This window comes from Mastomys coucha, unplaced genomic scaffold (assembly GCF_008632895.1).
Source record: "Mastomys coucha isolate ucsf_1 unplaced genomic scaffold, UCSF_Mcou_1 pScaffold23, whole genome shotgun sequence".
Classification (NCBI taxonomy): domain Eukaryota; kingdom Metazoa; phylum Chordata; class Mammalia; order Rodentia; family Muridae; genus Mastomys; species Mastomys coucha.
In genome coordinates, this window is record NW_022196906.1 from 92794590 (window position 1) to 92814395 (window position 19806).

A 19806-nucleotide genomic window follows, 5' to 3' on the forward strand; every position below is an offset into this window, starting at 1 on the left:
CTCCATCCTACTCCCACCTACATCTCCATCACACTCCCACCTACATCTCCATCCTACTCCCACCTACACCTCCAGCACCACTCGTGCCATGCCTGTTGCCATGCTACCCATCATGCTGATAGTGAACTAACCTTGGGAAACTGTAAGCAAGCGCTAATTAAACACTCTTTTATAAGAGTTGCCTTGGTCATGGTGTCTCTTCACAGCAATAGAACAATGAATAAAACAGTGATTAAAAGCCAATGTTATTTGTACATTATGAATTCATAATTTAAAGGTTAAAAAAAATCATTTGCTGAGCGTGGTGGCACATTGGGAAGAAAGATGGAAGTGGGTTTCTGTGAGTTCAAGGCCAGCTTGTCTACATAGTTCCAGACCAGCCAGGGCTACACAGTCAAATCCTGTCTGAAACAAAAAAGTCATTTTCAGTTTAAATTCCAGGTTCCATATTCTTGTATTTTATAACTGCCATTAGATTGCTTTGTACAGGAAAATAAATAGGCAAAAAGCCATAACCATTAACAACAACAACAAAAAGCCCTGACTTGGCATATGAAGAAATTACACTGATTTAAAAAAACAAAAAAAGCCGGGCGGTGGTGGCGCATGCCTTTAATCCCAGGCCTTGGGAGGCAGAGACAGGTAGATTTCTGAGTTTGAGGTCAGCCTGGTCTACAGAGTGAGTTCCAGGACAGCCAAGGTTACACAGAGAAACCCTGTCTCGAAAAAACCAAAATAAATAAATAATAAATAATAAAAATAAAAATAAAAAACCAAACAACAACAACAACAACAACAAAAAACAAACAAAACAAGATTCAGGGCTGGAGAGATGGCTCAGTGGTTATGAGCACTTGCTGCTCTTCTAGAGGATCCAGGTTCAATTCCCAGCACCCATATGACAGCTCACAACTGGCTGTCACTGCAGACTCAGGGGATTTGATGCCTTATTCTGTCTTCAGAGGGTACCAGGCACACATGCGGTGCACCTGCATGCACACAGGTAAAACATCTTTACACACACAAAAATAATAAATAATAAAAGCTTAAGAAAGCAAGCTTCACTGGGTGTGGTGGTGCTCATCTTTAGTCCCAGCCCTGGGGAGGCAGAGGCAGGAGAATCTCTGTGAGTTTGAGGCTAGCCCTGTCTATATAGCAAGTTACCGGGCAGGTAGTGCTACATAGAGAGGACCTATATGAGAGAAAGAGAAAGAGACGGGGAGAGGAGGTTGTGAGGGGGGAGGGTGTGGGGGTGAGCGAGCACTTCTCTGCAGCATATTTTACAAAGTCACATTATGTTTTCCTACCTTCCCATCCACATATACAACTCGTTTTCCTGAAGTAGTCCCATGTTCAAATTCAATCTTGTGGACTCCATCACTTAAAATAACATCCCAGAAAGCTACAACATCTTTCATTTTCCCCAGGCTACATAGGGGGGCAAAGGGAATAGAAACGAAACCATTAAAATGGGCCAAAATAATAACAGAATAACCAATTAATTCTCCCAAGATGAAAATAATCAGTTTTGTTTTTGAAGACAGGGTGCTATGTATTCCAGGCTGGCTTCAGCTTACTATGGAAGCCTGGGTTTGCAAGCCTAAGGTTGATCCCTGGAACCCATGTAAGTGTGGAAGGAGAGAAATGGATCCACAGAATTACCCTCTGGGCTCCACATGTGCTTCATAATACACACCCCAACATACATGTTCACACGTGTGTTCTTTATTTGTTCACAGCCATGTTCCTTCCTGATAAATGTCAGCTTTAACGCTTCACGTCTTTGTTTGAACCAATTTTCAACAGATGCTGCCCTAGGCAGGCGTGGTGAAACATACCTGCAATTCCAGTGTTTGGGAGGTAGAGGCAGGAGGCGTTCAAGGTCGTCTTCTGCGACATTGCCACATGAGACCTTGTCTAAATCAAACCAAACCAAACCACAGCACAACACAAAGACACTGTCCTCTTCAGTGGATTGGCTGGAAAGCAGCCGCATGCTTTGTGACGACTGATGTAGTGGCTGGTGGCCCTGCCCTTCATGGCAAGGAAGACATAGAATTACTGTGCAGAGTGGCATCCCTAAGCCTGTTGCTGGGTACCTCGTACTACCTCCTTACCATGTGTGAGAGGGATGAGGGCTCTCTCACAAGCCCAGCCCTGTGCCTTGGCTCCCAGTGGGTGGGATCTACAAACCCTGAGAGTGCTAGGCTGTCTCAGTGTCCCCTGTCCAGTGCAGATCTTAGTGTTCTGTTTCCTTTGCATTCAGATACATGTTGGGAGATGCCCCTCCCTGAGCTTGGATACATGCTACCCTGAAGTGTACAACTAAGGAGCCTATGGGAGGGGCTGGAGAGATGGCTCAGTGGGTAAGAGCACTGACAGCTCTTCCAAAAGGTCCCGAGTTCAGATCCCAGCAACCACATGGTGGCTCACAACCACCCATAATGTGATCTGACACCCTCTTCTGGTGCTGTCTGAAGACACCTACAGTGAATTACACCAGAGCAAGTGGGGACGGCAGAGGTCCTGAGTTCAATTCTCAGCAGTCACACACATGATAGCTCACGGCCATCTGTACAGCTACAGTGTACTCATACACATAAAATAAATCTTTAAAAAAAAAGAAAAGAAAAAGGAACCTGTGAGAACCTACCTGACTCACAGGTCACGAAGTTCACTGGGACCACAGTGGCTTCTGGGATAAAAAGGAAAGAATTGATGCTGACCTATGCCGCCCCCAGCAATCTGTAACGAAGGACCAGAAGGAAATCTCTGTTGCTAACTGTCCTTTAAAAAAAAATTTTTTTTTTAACTTTCTAACATCACCTGAATGCATTTATTTCAAATATATTTTAGACTTCCCCTCCCCCTGTAAAACAAAACAACCAACTCATCAGGGCCTTGAGTATGCCAGCAAGCATATTTCCCGCCCATTTTGGGGTGTTGGCTTGAGAGAGAGCTCCCTCACCTCTCTCTAACTCACAGGCTGGCCTGAGCGTCCTCTGGGTGACAGACGTCAGCTGCCATTCTTGCTTTTGTTTTTCCTTCTGTTTCCTCAGCCTTCTATGTGTTTATCTTATTATTTCCCTTGCTTACTTTTTGTTTCACTTCCTAGCTTTTAAAGGATGTACTCATTTATATGCGTAAATAAATGTGTGGGTTCATGTGCATAAGTGTGTGTGGGTGTGCGTGCCGTCTGTCACGTGTCTTCTGTCAATGTCTGTTCCTTTGAGTCAGGATCTCTCCCTGAACTTGGATCTTGTGTTTTCTTTTCTTTCCTTCCTTCCTCCTTCCTCCCTTCTTTCTTTCTTATTCATTTTACATCCTGATCACCGTCTCCCCCAGCCTGCTGTCCCCCCCTGCTGGTTCCTCAATCCATCACCTCTCCCCTTTTTCTCTGAGAGAGTGGAGCCTTGTCCCCCAGGATCCTCCCACCCTGGCACATCAAATCTCTGAAGGGCTAGGCACTTCTCCCACTGAGGCCAGACGAGACAACTGAATTAGGGGGACAGGGTCTATAGTCAAGTAACAACTTTAGGGACACCCCTTCTCTAGTAGTTTGGGACCCACATGAAGGCCAAGCTGCACATCTGCTGCTACAGATGTGTGTGTGGTCCTAGGTCCAGCCTGTGTATGCTCCTTGGTTGGTGGTTCAATCTCTGAGAGCCCCAAGCATCCACTTTAGTTGACTCTGTTGGTCTTCCTATAGAAAGAAGACCTCCCCTTCGGGCCCTCAATCCTTCCCCCAGCTCTTCCATAAGAGTCCCTAAGCTCCATCCAAGGTTTGGCTGTGGGTCTCTGCAGTCAGCTGCTGGGTGGAGCCAGAACCAGCAAACCCCAGTCACCCTCCTGTCTCTGTTGCCCTCAGAGCTGGGGTTAGAGGCATGGCTGGGTGCCTAGTTTGTTACCTGGGTTTTAGGATTTGAGCTCTGGTCCCTGTCATTATGCAGCAAATGTTCTTTTTTTTTTTTTTTTTAACTTTTATTGCATTATGATGAGAAAAGTTACATGATTTCAATTTATCTGAATTTGTTAACATTTAAAAACATATTTTAAGTAAATAGAATTAAATCACATTCTTGTTTCCCTTTTGTACCCCCATTCCTCCCAGAGACCACCCTTCAATACCTACAATATCTTTTTTGTCATATTCCTTAAAATTTATAAAATATTATAACAATAAAAATAAGTATTATAAAAGTTGTTTGATATAAAACAATAATCAATTTAACAGTCTTATGTAGATGCTCATCTACAGCAATAGTGAAAATACATTTTCTTAATATAAATTTTAAATAACTCCAAACATATTAACTGCATACTTCAAAATAATACATCACTAATAATATTTTCTTAAATGAACTAGTATTTTCTTTAAATATATGAAGTCTTTTTGTTTGTTTTGTATTTAGTAGAGTTTAAAATCTTGCTCTTACTGTGGTACAATCCCAAAATAAGAACAATTTTTAGACATTGGATTTCATTGTAATAAGGCTGTACTTCAATGACCCTCACATCACCAAAGGATTTTACCTCCATCGTAGCTAAGCTGAGAGTTGATAGTTCTGCTGCACCATGAAATGATTTGTAGACTCCATTTTTGGATACAGACTTCCTGCTATGGTCAAAGCTATTTGACTTGAGTGAGTGACTTTATTTTCAGCCCACAGAGAACAGGTTACATTCGTTTAAGAAATGGTGTAAAAAAAAATTAAATTAAAAAAAAAAAGAAGTGGTATAGGTATTAAGATGGTCTATCCATAAAGTCATTCACCAAGTGTTTTAATGAGCAATGGTTCTGCTTGGAGGGTGGCACAGACATTAGGTGAGGGTAAGAATTTGGTTCATTAGCTGAGATAATTTTGAAAAGCATTCACCTCAGAGAAAGAGTAACTTATAAAGTCCTCTTCTTCAAACTTGATACAAGAGTTACAAACGTCAAGCAAAGCATTCAGTCTCACTCTTTGTTGTTCTCTTACAAGCAGCCTCCCTAGTTAATCTCTATGTTTCTTTTGGGTATATAAATACTTTTGAAATATATAAGCTGGTCTGAAAAACCATAGTATAGTGTAAAGACATGAAATAAACAATACTACTAATAGAGAGGCTGAGATAGGAGAAGCAAGATTTCAAGACCCTTATGTTGTACACAGCCAGACACGGTCACAAACAAACAAGCTGACAGTGTATATAGATTGTACAATGTTGGACCTATTTCTCCAAGTACCAAATTAGAGAGACCATTGGATGACAATCAACAAATTTCTAATTCCTCATATTACTGGATTTCAATCGATTAGGTTATGTTGGTAATATTAATTTTCAAATTAATATATTAAGAAAAAGTAATTGTCACTTCCTGTTGTTTTTGTTGTAAGAGGTGGATTAGGTTTGTGTGGATTTGTTGAAAGATTACCTTCTTGCTTCTTCTAGGGTGTAGTTGTGCTGTTCTTGTAGAGGACAGAGATGTGGTTCCCAGCACCGACCTGGTGGCTCACTTATCTGATGCCCTCTTCTGACTTCTGTGGGATGCACGCAAGTGCACAGACATACATGCAGGCATGCACGCAAGTGCGCAGACATACATACAGGCAAAAGACTCCAGAGACATAAAATAAAATGAAGAAATCTAAACAATTTTTTTTAAAAGAATTGATAAACTGGGATGTGTGATGCAGCAGAGGAAAGAGGACCTGCTTATCAGAGCTTCACCTAAAGGAGGATTACTATCCAGGCTATATTAGGTTTTCAAGAAAAAATTCCAAAAGAACAGATAACCCAGTCAATAGCAGGGAAAAGGAGTGTACATCATCAAAAGGTAAGATGTAAGACTGTTTACCAGGGTCAGACATGGTGGGGAACACCTTTCCATCTAGCACTAGCCAATCAGGCTGCAGAGTGAGACTAGATGAGAGAGAGGGAGAGAGGGAGAGGGGAAGAGAGGGAGGGAGGAAAAGAAGAGATGGCGGAGAACAGGGATAAAGGAAACCAACAATAAACAGTGGTCGGAACTGTTGTTGGGAATATAAGGTAATGCGGTCACCATGAAAATCAGTACTGAGGTGCCTTAAAAAAAAAAACCTAAAAATAAAACTACCATATGAATATGACTAATTATATACCCGTAGGAATCTAACTCAGCATACGCTAGAAATAACTAGATATTCATGTTTGTTTGTACAAGTAGTCAAGATATGAAATACACCTAAGTGCCCCCCACTAATGCATAAATGGACAAAGAAAATGAAGGTAATATAAACACAATGGAGTATTATTTATCCATGAGGAAGAAAGCAATCATGCCGTTTGCTGGACAATGGACAGAACTGAAGACCAACATGTACAGGCAAAGAAAGCACACCCAGAAACACCGATGTTACATGTTGTCTTTCATGTTGAACCTAAAAAAAAAATACAACCCACCAAGACCACCACCACCACCACCACCACCACCACAACAACAAAGGCATGAAAATCGGGAGTGTTTGGGAGAAGGAAGCAGACCAGCAGAAGCTAAGGGATGGGGCCCATCGGCGGGTGTATTGTAGGGAGTGTTAGTCAAGGCATTAATGCCCACTGCTAGAGTCTCTTAGGTAGCATAACATGAAACAACTGGGAGGCAAGTCACCGGGTCAGATACTACTGACGTATGGGCGCTGCCACCATAGATGGCTGGCTTCAGGCTGACCCATGCTCCCCAACCTGGGCTGTGGTCTCACCTGTGCAATTATGGCCCAACACCTTGCAAAGCAGCGTGTTGGGTCTGATTCTTTAGATTGCAAAGTTTTGCTCCGGCAGCAAGCTTGGGGACGGCAAGCTCTGGGAGCATGCACATCGAACAGTACAGTCTATGATCTGCGGCCCTACATTCCTGGCCCTAGCCCTGTAGCTGTCTAACCTGATGCCTTTGTTCTCCGAACAAGCCTTCCTCAGCCAGTACTCCAACATCATCAAGTCCCACCCTGTGAGCAACGCCCAACAACAAACGTTGCTAAGAGCCATCCCCTCAGGTGCCTGGCTCCGTTGCTGGGGTGAATGCACTTGGTGGACAAAACCCCAGGACCCCTGCTGCCCCGAAGCCTGTGGAAGGTAAATCTGCTCGACATTGGTTCTCTAAAACCACTTTCTGGCATCCCTTTCCTCTTCTCTGCCTTGTGATACTGGAGACTGGGTTGATGTTCAATGTCTCATAAATTGCTCAAATTGGCCTTAAGCTCACTCTGTAACCCAGACAGACCTCAAACTTGCAGTTCTCCAGAACTCATCCTTTATTTCTTTTAAGACCCAAACTCCTTAGGGTGGACTCTGATACATTCAGGAGGCAGATGTAAAATGTGCTTTCCCATCTTCAGACACGGCTACCTTGAGAATCATCTCTATGGCAAAACTCATTTCAGGTGGTGGCACACGCCTTTAATCCCAGCACTTGGGAGGCAGAGGCAGGCGGATTTCTGAGTTCGAGGCCAGCCTGGTCTACAGAGTGAGTTCCAGGATAGCCAGGATAGCCAGGGCTATAAGAGAAACCCTGTCTCAAAAAAACAAAACAAACAAAAAAAAACCAAAAACAAAAACAAAAACAAAAACAAACAAACAAAAAAACCAAAACTCATTTCAGTAATGGGCATATTTTGAGCCAGGCAGGCAGAACAGGAGCTTGTTCCAAAACATCCATGCAAATGGACCCTGTCACATCTCTTTGATAAAGACACTGATTCCATGCATGAAGGCAGAACCCCCATGACCTAATTGCCTCCTAAAGGCTCCACCTCTTACCATTTGTGTTGGAAATCAGGTTTCTTTTTTTATTTTTAAAGATTTATTTATTTATTATATGTAAGTATACTGTAGCTGTCTTCAGACACACCAGAAGAGGGCATCAGATCTCATTATAGGTGGTTGTGAGCCACCATGTGGTTGCTGGGATTTGAACTCAGGACTTTCAGAATAACAGTCAGTGCTCTTAACCATTGAGCCATCTCTCTAGCCCCCGAAGTCAGGTTTCAACATACACAATTTGAAAGAACCCCAGCATTCAGATCATGGGCCTCAAATCTGCTGGGCCCCCAGAAGCCCTCAATCTCTTTGCCTGTGTCTATTCTGTTGTTGGGCCTACTCTCTGGGGACCACTCATTGCTCTTGTAAGGTGGCTATATTGGTTGTTAGTTAAAAACAAAACAAAACAAAACACCCAAAAACCAGGGGCTGGTGAGATGGCTCAGCGGTTAAAAGCACCGACTGTTCTTCTGAAGGTCCTGAGTTCAAATCCCAGCAACCACATGGTGGCTCACAACCATCTGTAATGAGTTCTGATGCCCTCTTCTGGAGTGTCTGAGTACAGCTACTGTGTACTTACATGTAATAAATAAATAAATCTTTAAAAACACACACATACACACACACAAACCAGTCCAAAATATGCCAGAATGGGGGAGCTGAAGAGATAGCTCAGTGGTTAAGAGCACTGACTGCTCTTCCAAAGGTTCTGAGTTCAAATCGCAGCAACCACATGGTGGCTCACAATCATCCTTAATCAGATCAGACACCACTCTTCTGGAGTGTCTGAAGATAGCTACAGTGTACTTACATATAATAAATAAATAAATCTTTAAAAAAAAAGTATGCCAGAATGTCATAATCTCCTATAATCATATTTTGGGCATGTATTAGTGACTAAAATGATACAAACAGCTTACAGAAAGGACTGTGATTTGGGCTCAGAATTCCAGAGGTGCCAGTCTGCCCGTGGCAGGGTCAGCATGGTGGGTGGGCCACTTCACACCATGGTCCCAGGAAGTAGAGCAGGCATGACAGACCAGAGGCAGAGGACAGAGGGTACAAGAAGAGGCCAGAGCTAAGACAGCATCCAAGAACATGCTCCCAGTAACCTACTTCCCCTGACCAGGCTCCATTTATGACCTTTCACCCTCTCCTGATAAAACCATGATATATTGTGAGTCATCAAGGGCTTACTCCAGTTATTAGGTCAGAGTCCTCACGATCTACTCTGGAAACATCATCACACTAAGGATTGCTTCACTAAATCTCGAGGCATTTCTCAATCCAGTCAAGCTGACAGTGAAGATTAGTCAACCCAGAGAAGACGGGATTTAGGAATATTTACAGACTGGAGAACGGAGAAAGGCGACTAAGGATTCGGAAGTAATTGGTTAAGTGTTCATGACCAAACTTTAACAATTACGATGACCCCAATGTCAGCTCTGAAATTGGTGGTTTTAAAAAAACCAGCTAAAAGCAAGCAACTAGGAGTACATGAAGTAGGTTAAGCCTGGAGGGTTTAGCTGGAATTAAGGGCAGGTACGACAGGTTAAGTGTGAAGAATCTGTTCAGGTTTTCCTTGGTCTTATAAGGAGGCAGGAAAAAGGCACTATTTAAGACAGGCAAAACAATTCTTCTCTAGATTTTTAATCTTCTGACACCTTGATCTTGGACTTCTCAGCCAGAACAGAAAGCAACAAATTTCTGTGGTTTAGAGATTGCATAGTTAAAAAAAAAAATTTTTTTTTTCTTGTAGGAGCCTGAGTAGTCCCATCTTACAGCTCATTTCTGTAGCTCGTTGACAATGTAAGGAAAGGTTGTTCCAACTTTGGGATTAATATAGTGGATAAAGTTTCTAGGCACTAAGCAAGTGCAGTCTGGGAGAGAAGAGAAGAGTTGACAAGAGGAAACAACCTATTGATTAGGTTAATAGATCTTGGAAATGATATGACTGAAGGCCTGAGCAAATTGTGCCACAGCAATTCTGCTGAGAGAGCTTTGTACCTGACCTTGAAATGGAAGATTCCCTATAAAAGTAACTTTTATTCGACTGATGTAATTGGCATCAGTAACTGACTGCCTCCATCTGCTAACGTGGGCCTAGTCCTGGAAGCTTCTAGCCTCTGTACAATCCTGTCTAGGCCTGGAATGTTTTCAGCCTCTGAGACTTACTGCCAAATAAGCTCACCCTCTCTAGCTTTCTGAACTCTGACTGGCTGGTCGACTCAGCTGTTCTGGCTCAGAACTCCTCTCCACACTGATTCAATCTGGCTTCTCCCAGCTTCTCCTGACCTGTTCTGGTTAGCCTCATACTAACTCTGGCAATATGTTCTATTATATCCTAATATGTCTCCTTCTCCTCTGCCTCATTCTGCCTTCGCCTGTGTCTAGCTTGTTCTCTGTACAACTCTGTCCCAGCGAAACTGCCTCCCTCTCTGGACTGCCCCTCAAGTAGCTTCCCTTTCCTCTCTCTAGTCTCATGAGTTGGGCAGATCCTATTCTGCCAGATCTTTCTCTGATTCGTCATTTTTGTCTGCCACTCAATTAGACATCATTTTCAAACATGGATGCTTTCTTCTACAAACTAACTTTACCATCGTCGTTTGGGATTAAAGGAGTATACTAAGGGCATGTCTGTATTCCAGGCAGAGCAGCCATGTTGCTGAATTAAAATCCTTCTACAGTTCCCTAGAGGGAGACTTCATAGTAGATTTCTCTTCATTAATTGTTTTTATTTGTAGATTAGACACATAATAAATGACTTCACTCATTGAGAGAATGAAGAAAGGTGGTGGTATAGAATGGAAGTCTCCAGAGGAGGCACAAGGTTGGCTGGATTCCTCCCTAATCTGTAGTTACCCCCCTTCTGAATTTCTTTTTATCAATACTTAATTCTGAGAAAGAATTCAGAATAAGGAGGACCAGGAGGAAACCCTAGTGGGGTGCAGCTCACAGCTCATCAAAGTATAATATTTTCTCATAAAAGTCAAGGAATCTAGGTATTTTTATAAGACTAATAAGACATAATCTATCAAGTTCTTGCTATATGACTCTAGTTCTCACAACAGCCCAGTGATTATATTTATTCTATTTTATACAGGGACCCAAAAGTCCTTTAGAAATTACGGACTTTCTATTTGGATTCAGGCACATAGGATTTAAAAGGTTTATGTTAAGAGATCATATTATTTGAAAAATACTATGCTTGAAGAAGAAATTGCATTTAATATTTGGGGCTCATACTCTAAACGACACTGAAATCTACACTGGAACCGGACAAGGTGACCCATGATTCTTCAGCCAGCTATTTCCTCTCTCTATAGTTTCTGGTATGCTTGACTTGAGAGACAATTTGGGTTGTATTTTGCAACTATTTCACAGAGCCAGAACACCTGTGGGAAGAAGAGTCATTTGTTACCTACCTGCCAGGACTACATGGCAGGACATCATGTCTGAACAAGGCACCATGAAAGGTCTTGAACTTAAACACGAAACGTTCTTGTTCTGGCTGATTGAGCTTTCGGCTTTGTTCTTAGTCTCAGATTGCTTTCCTGGTTTCTCAGGAAGTACCTGAATGATGGTTAGTTTCATATGCTGCCTCTCACCAATTTGATCACAGACACTATCACTTTAAGAGAGCAGCTGGAAATATGTCCATCACAAAACAAAACATGGGATATGTTATAGGTTTTGTTTTGGGTCTCTTTTTGAAATGGGTTGGCTCATTTCCCAAATTTGGTATCTATCTATCTATCTATCTATCTATCTATCTATCTATCTATCTATTTTTTTTGAGGCACTGTTTCTCTGTATAGCCCTGGCTGTCCTGGAACGTACTCTGTAGACCAGGCTGCCCAGAACGCAGAGATCCACTATCTCTGCCTCCCTAGTGCTGGGATTAAAGGTGTGTGTCACCATTGCCCAGCCAAACTTAGTTGGTTTTTTTGTTTGTTTTTTCTTTAAGATTTATTTTTATTTATTTTATGTGTATGAGTACACTGTAGCTGTACAGATGGCCGTGAGCCATAATGTGTGTGGCTGCTGGGAACTGAACTCAGGACCTCTGCCGGCCCAGCTCTCTCTCAGCCCCTCTCATTCTGGCCTGCTCGCTCTGGCGTAATAAACTGCAGCTGTCTTCATATACACCAGAAGAGGGCATCAGATCTCATTATTGGTCTTTGTGAGCCACCATGTGGTTGCTGGGATCTGAACTCAGGACCTTCAGAAGAGCAGTCAGTGCTCTTACCCGCTGAGCCATCTCACCAGCCCCAAATTTAGTTCTTAAATAATAATGAAGACTGAAATAAAAGGAAAATCTATCAGATAGCCAGAGATTTAAAATTTTAATGCTAACGTTTTAATACCCAGGATTGGCTATGTAATAATGGAAGAGGCACCAGAACATTGGAAACCATTTAAAATGATAGCACCTCCTTTTTTACTTTCTGGGGTTCAGGCTTAAGCTCCCTCTTCATCTCCCAGGTAGTTACTGACCAGGGGGTAAGATGTATCTGGAAGATCCAACTGGCTCAATAAAACAAACAAAACACAAAACTAGAGAAGTTTCTATGGGAAAAGAAAGTATGTGGTCCTGGTTGCTCCTAATAGGCAGCTGGAAAATAAGTATGAATTTATCATATTTTCAACAGCACAGACTAATAGCAGCTGGGCCCTGTGAAACATATTGAACCATTGAGATTGGTTTGAATGAATCAATCTCAAAGTCTACCTCCCCTAGGGTTTCCGTTATGTGACTTATTCAATTGTTTTATTGTTTAAGGTGATTTTAATTAGGTTGTGTTTTGTTTTTGTTTTTTAATTACTCGAATCAAAAGTAATTCTAACCCAGGGATGTTTGGCCTATGGGGCGGCTCAGAAGATTGGGAAAGTTGCCCTATTGTTCTGGAAAAGGCAAGCAGTAGGATTGTGTGAAGAGGCTGAAAATGAAAATCTGCCAGCTCCTTAGTGTGACTATCCAGATATGGAAAGGGAAGGGGCAGTGATTAGGGGGTATAAAGGGATTGGGATGTGTTTGCAGGGAACACATACAGTTCAGACTCACTGTGGTTCCACCTGCCTGAACGTGGGCTTCAGAGCACTACTCTCTTAAGAGATGTGCCCTTGGATCTTCTAGAGAGAGTCACTTTAGTTGATGTATTAGGTTCACTAAGGCCATGATGGGACTTGGGCATTTTCCAAGTCCTCCTGGAAATATGCTTGTTGTCAATACCGCCATCATGTGGCTATAAATTGCAAGGACAATGATGGTAGATTCACACAACTCCAGGTCATCCTTCAGGTTTGTGAACGTCATTTTTTTCCCCCTTAAATATTTTGGATTTCTTAACCCTCTCTTAGGTTTTGAAAAGAATAGAGAAGGACTGTAGGTTTTTTTTTTCCCCTTGAGCCAAGGTTTCATATAGCCCCCGGTGGCCTTGACTTTTGCTAGGAGGCCAGGAATGACCTTGAACTGATCTGCCAGTACCTCCTAAATTCTGGAATTACAGGCACGAGTCACCTCGTGTGTTTCGAGGATTCAAACCCAAGGGGTTCCCGCATGCTATGAGTTCTACCAGTTGATCTACATCCCCAGTCCCTCTTCCCCACCAAATTTAGAATCAGTCTTAGTTATTATTTCTCAGTGTGTAGTTCTCCCTCCTGGCTATACAATAGAATCACTTGGGGGAACCTTATGTACTCTGGACACGTGGGCTCCAGTTCAGAGATCCTGATTTAATTAACCCGGAGGCCCACAGATCAAGTTTTCAAGGCTTCTCAGCCGATCCAAACTTGAAGCAAGAGCTGTGCCTCACCTGGCCTTATGTAATCCTCCTTTATCTCCGTAGCGGCAAACCCTTTATTAACCAGTCTTATCAGTGTCTAACAGGAGTCCAAACTTCCTATCTAGACCGAGCTTCATGAGGCAGGCATCTCAGTACTTCATAGACATTTGAAAATATTCAAGGAGAGGTGAAATGTTATCAAGAAATGCTTATTGGTGGTCCCCCAAATGTCAGTCTGTATTGCTCTTAGCCAGGTCTGGAGAGCGTGCAGACAGTTCCTGAAAAAGGCTCGCAGTCATAGCGTGAGGGAGAGCCGTAGTGAGCGCAAGCATCCAGTGATAGCAAGGCAGTCCCGGCCTCACTTTCACTTGAGACTGCAAATGTGTGTATTTCTAGCTTCTCTGGGATCAAAGAAACTCCTGACTGAGCGACTACCAGGTGGAGCGTCCAGGGAAAGTCACAGCGCCTGCTCCAGACGAGCGGCCGCAAGACTGCAGGGGGAAGGAGGGGGAGGGAAGCCCCGCCCCATGGGCGGAGCCAATGCTTGAGCGCGGCGTGGACCCGCCTTCCCGGCGCGCCAGGTGCTGGAGTCCCGCCCGCGGCGAGGCCATCGACTGCATCGGTTCGATTGGTCAGCCTGGCTGCGCTAACGGTCGCGTAGGCGGAGCTTAAGCCGCGGGGTGGGTGCGATGGAAGCTACGGGCAGTGACGGAGGTAAGTGGCACTTGGGGTCGCTGAGGACGTTGCGTGGGCCCCCTTCAGGTGCACGCCCAAAGGTGGCTTCTCCGGAGTCCGGAACGTCCCACTGACCAGTCAGGGTCCCCGGGATGGAGTCGCCCCGGCTCCCACGCGCTAGCTAGGAATTGCTCGTGCAGGTGTGGGCGTGGACCACCCTGCGGGAGCCCGCCCGTCGCTTTGTGTCGCTCGCTTCCCACTCAGCCTCCGCTCCCATCCAAGGTGAGCGACCTGGTAGAGGAAGCAGGAACTGAGCTTGGAACCTGCTAGGTTTGGGGGCTAGTTGTAGATCCTCAGGACTGATTAGCTCCAGCTCTCTTTGCGGCGCTGTCAGGTGAGAGGGATTTGGAACAAAGTGGGAGATCGCGGAGTAAAGGGTAGGCGAGTGCCCCTCCTGTCAGACTCTTTACAAATCCAGGGGGTGAGGACTCCCTCCGCCTTTATGTGGGTCCAGGTTGATTAATGTGAAAAATACAGCAAAGCCTAACTAATCAAGGTTCCCACTATTATCAACTAATCAATAATTGTTCACGCCACAATGCAGGCATAGAGAAATAGGACAACCTCGGGCGGCCCTTGCCAGTACTTTGTTTGAGACAAGGTCTTTTGTTTTAGCTGCAATGTTCGTCTCCGATCTCCCGACAGGAGGGCTGATATTACAGAATTCTCACCTCCCGTGGGTTCTGAGGATTGCATCTCCAGCTTTCTTGACAAGTGCCTTTACCCACTGAGCTGTCTCTCTAGCCTGCCACACTTTACGAATAATCTTATCAGCACCGCAGGCATCTGTTTCAGCCTTCTGCATTTGCATCGATTTTTTCTTTTTTTGTAAAGAGTAAATAGCAAGTAAATAGTAAACAGTAAAGAGCTAGTTGCAGTGTTATTGGAATTGAATTGTTCATTTTTAGGCTTGGTTTCATGCAGCCCAGTCTGAGGATGACCCTGAATTCCTGAGCCTCCAACCTTGGAAATGCTAGAGTTACTGCTAAACACCATCACACCCAGCTAATATATATGGTCTTTTGAGACAGGATTTCTTTATGTAGCCTTGGCTGCCCTGGAACTAGCCCTCTAGACCCAGCTCACCTAGAACTTACAGAGATCCTCCTGCCTCTGCCTGCTGAGCGCTGAGACTAAAGGTGTACACCACCACTGCCTGGCTATAAAATTTTAATATGTGTTGTATTTTAACAGATCCTCAGGTACCTGCAGGGCAATTTATGAACTCTTGGGAAACATGGATGGACTGCACCAAAATATACACTTTCCCCCATGATGGCTAATTATACTCACACTCAGGAGGCCGAGGGCCGTGGATTGCTGAGTTCAAAACCAGCCTAGGCTAGTTCTAGGTCAGCCAGGGTTGAATAGTAAGGTCCTTTTTCAAACATCTCCAGTTTCATCTTTTTCTCATTTTGTTTTCCCGTTATCTTCTTTTTTCTTATTTTCCTTTTCTTTCTTTTCTTTTTCCCCATCTTCTTTTTCTTTTCTTGAGACAAGATCTTGCCATGTAGCCCTGACTGTTTGGAAATCACTATGTAGACCAGTTTGGCTTTGAACACACAGAAGTCCATTAGGATTTGCTTCCTGAGTGCTTGGAATAAAGGCATGCACCACCATCCACCACTAAACATTTTTACCACTTTTAATTATGTGCGTATTCATGTGTACAGATGCCCATAGGTGCCAGAAGAGTTGGATCTCCTGGAGCTGGAGTCATAGGTAGTTGTAAGCCGTCAGACATGGGTGAAGACAATTAAACTCTGGTCCTCTGTAAAAGAGTACATGCTCTTAGCACAGTGTTGTGTTTCATTTTTGTTTGTTTTTTGATTTATTGTTTTTGAGACAGGGTCTCTCTATATAGTCCTAGAACTTACTGTGTAGACCAGGCTGGCCTTGAACTCACAAGATCCACCTGCTTTTGCCTCCTGAGTGCTAAGATTAAAGGTGTCCACCACCATGCTTGGCTTCTTTCTTTCTTTTCTTGAGACTGGGTTTTACTATGTAGCCTGGGCTGTCAGGAACTCATGATCCTCCTTCCTAAGACCCAAAGCAGGGAATTTGGGGCATGTAAACTTTTTCTCCTTTTTGTTACACTTGGCTCTATTTGCCATGTGGCTAAACAACTTCTACCCTCTACCTCCTACTCAAGGAGTCCTGTGTTAATAACACTCTGGAGAGGTTCTGCCTTGGTTCTAGGATGCGTTTATTTTCTTCCTGTGACTTTCAAGGTTCTAAACCTGTGTCTTGTTAATAGCCTGAATGGGAAAAGACTACTACAGATGACTAGCATGTTTGCATTAATAGTAATACTTTGTGTTAATTTTAATAATTGGAAATGTGCTCTTGAAAAAGCTTACGGATTCTTACTATGACTTTTAAAAGAACACTTTCAGAACTTGGAAAACCACTTGGGAGTTCCAGGGGGTCGGGGCTTGATCACAGCTGTAAATAAGTTCTGTGTTTCCTGCTTTAACTTGAGTAAAATACACTTGCAAGCCAGGATCACTGCCCTTGAAGCCACATATCAGAATGATAGATTTGAATATCCAGCACATGTTTCAGTAAAGCAATAGGAGGAAGGACAAGGGGAAAAGAAGTGGGGGGAGGGCATTTGAGGAGAAGCCGTTCTTGTGGCAGTTTTTCAGACTGTGGTTGCCTGTACTATAGATACCCGCCTTGTGAATAACGTGACCATTTTCAGTGACAGGCTGGACATTTCAAGGCTTTGGCTTGTATCTTTTTGAAACCTAGATCAAGATCCAGCTTCGGAATGAGACTCTTTGGGTGATAGTTTTATTGAGACTAACTGAACGGCAGGTATAAGCTGCGGAGGAACCACTATGGCTGAGGTATGTCCAATATAGTAGATGACTACATGGTTTTTCCAGTTAAGGAGAGATCATAAATAAAATTTACTGGTTATTGTGCTAAATGATGTTACATGTTTATTTGACTACCTGATAATTCTGTCAAATAATATTAATAATTTAAACTCAGTGAGAAAACTGAATTTTAACAAAGTTAAATAGATGGCAACTCTGTCCTGTGAGGTATGCACTACTCTATGCTCCTTGTGTATTGATTGAGGCTTCTAGTCTTCATAGCACTTCTGTGAGGTAAGTACTATTATTCCTTTTTTTTTTTTTCATGAAACCAAAGCACAGAAGCATTAGTATTCCCGGATTGTATGTCAGAATCCCTAGGCAGACTAGGTATGGAGTATATACTAGCTTTCTTTTGGTTAGTATTGCTTTAGCTGTTTTTTTGCTGTTAAGATTTGGCAAGCCTGTCCCCAGTTGCTGGCTGTGAGCTCTTTTGCTTTTATAGAAGTCTTGGATAGGCAAGTAGCACTCCCCTTAGTGTTGAAGCCTGGACCCTGAGCCTCGGGGACTAGGTGCTCAAGACTCCACTGTTCAAATGCCAACACTGAGCAGAGCAGCTACAGTTAAGCTCTCGAGCTGTGGCTCTTTAACTCTGATCTTGAACTCTCCCAGCTCCTGGGACTTGCAGCCCTCCCGGCCTCCGTGCTTGCCTTCGATTCTTCATAGACCCTCAACTCTGACATGTTGGCTTTTGCAGTACACCACTGTCTTTTGTGGTTTTAGCTTCTCGCGCTTTCTGCTCTGGGCTGTTCTCTGGAACTCTCCAGCTGCTACCTAGAGTCCTAGTTGTTCGTATCCTGCCCCTGGCTTTCAGTGGTGTGAGAGCAATCTTTGCGCTTTTTCACTGACTCCTGTTGTCTCTTGGTGGCTCTCAGAAATGTTTTGGCTGTCTCTGCCAGGGCTAGAAGTTTGGAGTTTTGTCTCATCTTCGTGCAGCCAGTTTAATGAAGTCTACAAGTAGGCAAGAGATCATTTGGGAGAAAACTTTATTGAGCCTATTATTGCAACATGGGGCTTGGGAGTGGGGTTAGCTCCTAGGAGAGAAGCCTCTTGACTGACTTGGAGATGGTGGAAAGTTGCGTGCTTATGTAGCTAGAAGAGGGGACTGTTTAGGTATGAACTGTAATTTTACCAGTTGTGATGGTTAGTGTTGGTAACTTGGCACAATGTAGAATCACCTGGGAGACTGGCTTCTGGCATGTCTGTGGGGAACTATCTGAATTACATTGAGGTGGGAAGACCAAGAGCTGGGTGGTACCACTCCCTGGATAGGATGCTGCGCTATGCAAGTGGAGACGGGAGCGGAGTAGCATCTTATGCATTCATTCCTAGTTTCTGATTATGGATTTGATGGACCCTTCTGCTGCCTTTTGACTTCCTGCAGTAATGGATTGTACCCTGAACTGTGCGTTAAAATAAGCCCTCTCTCAAGTTGTTTGTTTGTTTTTGAGAGAGGGTCTCACTGTGTACCCTTAGGTGCTCTGGAACTTGCTAAGTAGAAATAACAGGCTAACCTCACAGAGATCTGCCAGCTCCTGTCTCCCAGATGTTGTGATTAAATGTGTGCACCATCCCACCCATTGATAAATTGCTTTTTAAAACATACCATAGGCATTGCACACCTTTAAAACTAGGACTCAGGAGGCAAAGGCAGGCCAGGGTTACACTCTGTCTCAACAACCACAAAACCAAAATTTAAAAAGCAGTTAGATAAAGATACATTTACTTGTTTGTTGGATGTGTATGCCAATATGCTAATGCTACTGCACATGTGGAGCTCAGAGGACTCCTACCTTTTATGTCCTGGGTTCATGGACTTGGGTGGTCAGGCTTGGCCTCAAGTGGCTTAACTCATTGAACCATCTTGTCAGCCCCTTAAGATTGCTTTTGGCAAAGTATTTTATCACAGCAACAGGAAAAGAAACTAAGAGACCAGTTATACCCACAGCTGCATGGTGTCTAGTTCCATTGATGACATATGTACCCACCATCTTTCTCAATTGGGAACCATTCATGAACATTTGTTACGTCAACCACAGCTCCTTTGAAGTCCCTGGGGAATTGCTCCCACTTCCATTCTGAGTGAGAATAGCTGCAGGGCGATCAGAATCAGCTAGAGTTGGCCGTGCTCCCCGTGCCTGGAGCGCAGTCTCAGACGCTCTCTGAAGCTGCTGTGATTTCAAAAGGCGGTGAAGCTTTGACTGCGTTGGTGATTGTAGTCATGGTCTTTGCACCTGAAACAGTTCTTCAGTGTAATTATGGAGTACTACCAAGAGCATGACTGTCTCGAAGACAGCTCGGGTGGTCATTAAAGCACTTGATCGATTAAGAGTAACTCCTTAACTCAAGGCAGCTAGGCATAAAAATTAATCCCAGCCTTCCAAATGCTGGGATTAAAGACATGCACCACCATTGCCCTGGCCAGCTTTTTCGTCTCCCTCTCTCTCTCTCTCTCTCTCTCTCTCTCTCTCTCTCTCTCTCTCTTTCTCTCTCTCTCTCTCTCTTTCTCTTTTCTTTTCCTTCCTTCCTTCCTTTATCTCTTCCCTCCCTCCTTCCTTCCTTCCTTTCCTTTCCTTTCTTTTTTCTCTTTTTCTTTTTTTTTCTTCTTCTTCTTCTTTTTTTTTTTT

General features: G+C 43.6%; 2 protein-coding genes across 7 annotated transcripts in view; one reads left to right on the forward strand and one right to left on the reverse strand.

Annotated features, from left to right (window-relative positions):
* The window catches only part of Faim (Fas apoptotic inhibitory molecule), a 17825-nt gene extending 10902 nt beyond the window's left edge, over positions 1-6923 (reverse strand). For 2 of the 4 annotated variants that reach the window (XR_004111332.1, XM_031343466.1), the window contains exons 1-3: positions 6720-6923; positions 2654-2745; positions 1308-1428 (exon numbers count right to left, since the gene is read on the reverse strand). Coding sequence is in view for 3 of the 4 variants with exons in the window: in XM_031343466.1 (XP_031199326.1) it covers positions 1308-1418 (111 nt within the window). In the remaining variant the exon portion in view is untranslated. Of the gene's footprint in view, positions 1-1307; positions 1429-1838; positions 1918-2653; positions 2746-5416; positions 5449-6719 lie in introns of those variants that run through there. The other 2 variants (XM_031343467.1, XM_031343468.1) reach the window with 2 other exon arrangements.
* A 7204-nt stretch (positions 6924-14127) lies between these two features.
* Cep70 (centrosomal protein 70) overlaps positions 14128-19806 on the forward strand; it is a 60196-nt gene continuing 54517 nt past the window's right edge. The window contains exons 1-2 of one of the 3 annotated variants that reach the window (XM_031343464.1): positions 14128-14273; positions 17049-17146. In XM_031343464.1, coding sequence (XP_031199324.1) covers positions 17138-17146 — 9 coding nt within the window. In that variant the 5' untranslated portion in view covers positions 14128-14273; positions 17049-17137. The remainder of the gene's footprint in view (positions 14274-17048; positions 17147-19806) is intronic. The other 2 variants (XR_004111331.1, XM_031343465.1) reach the window with 2 other exon arrangements.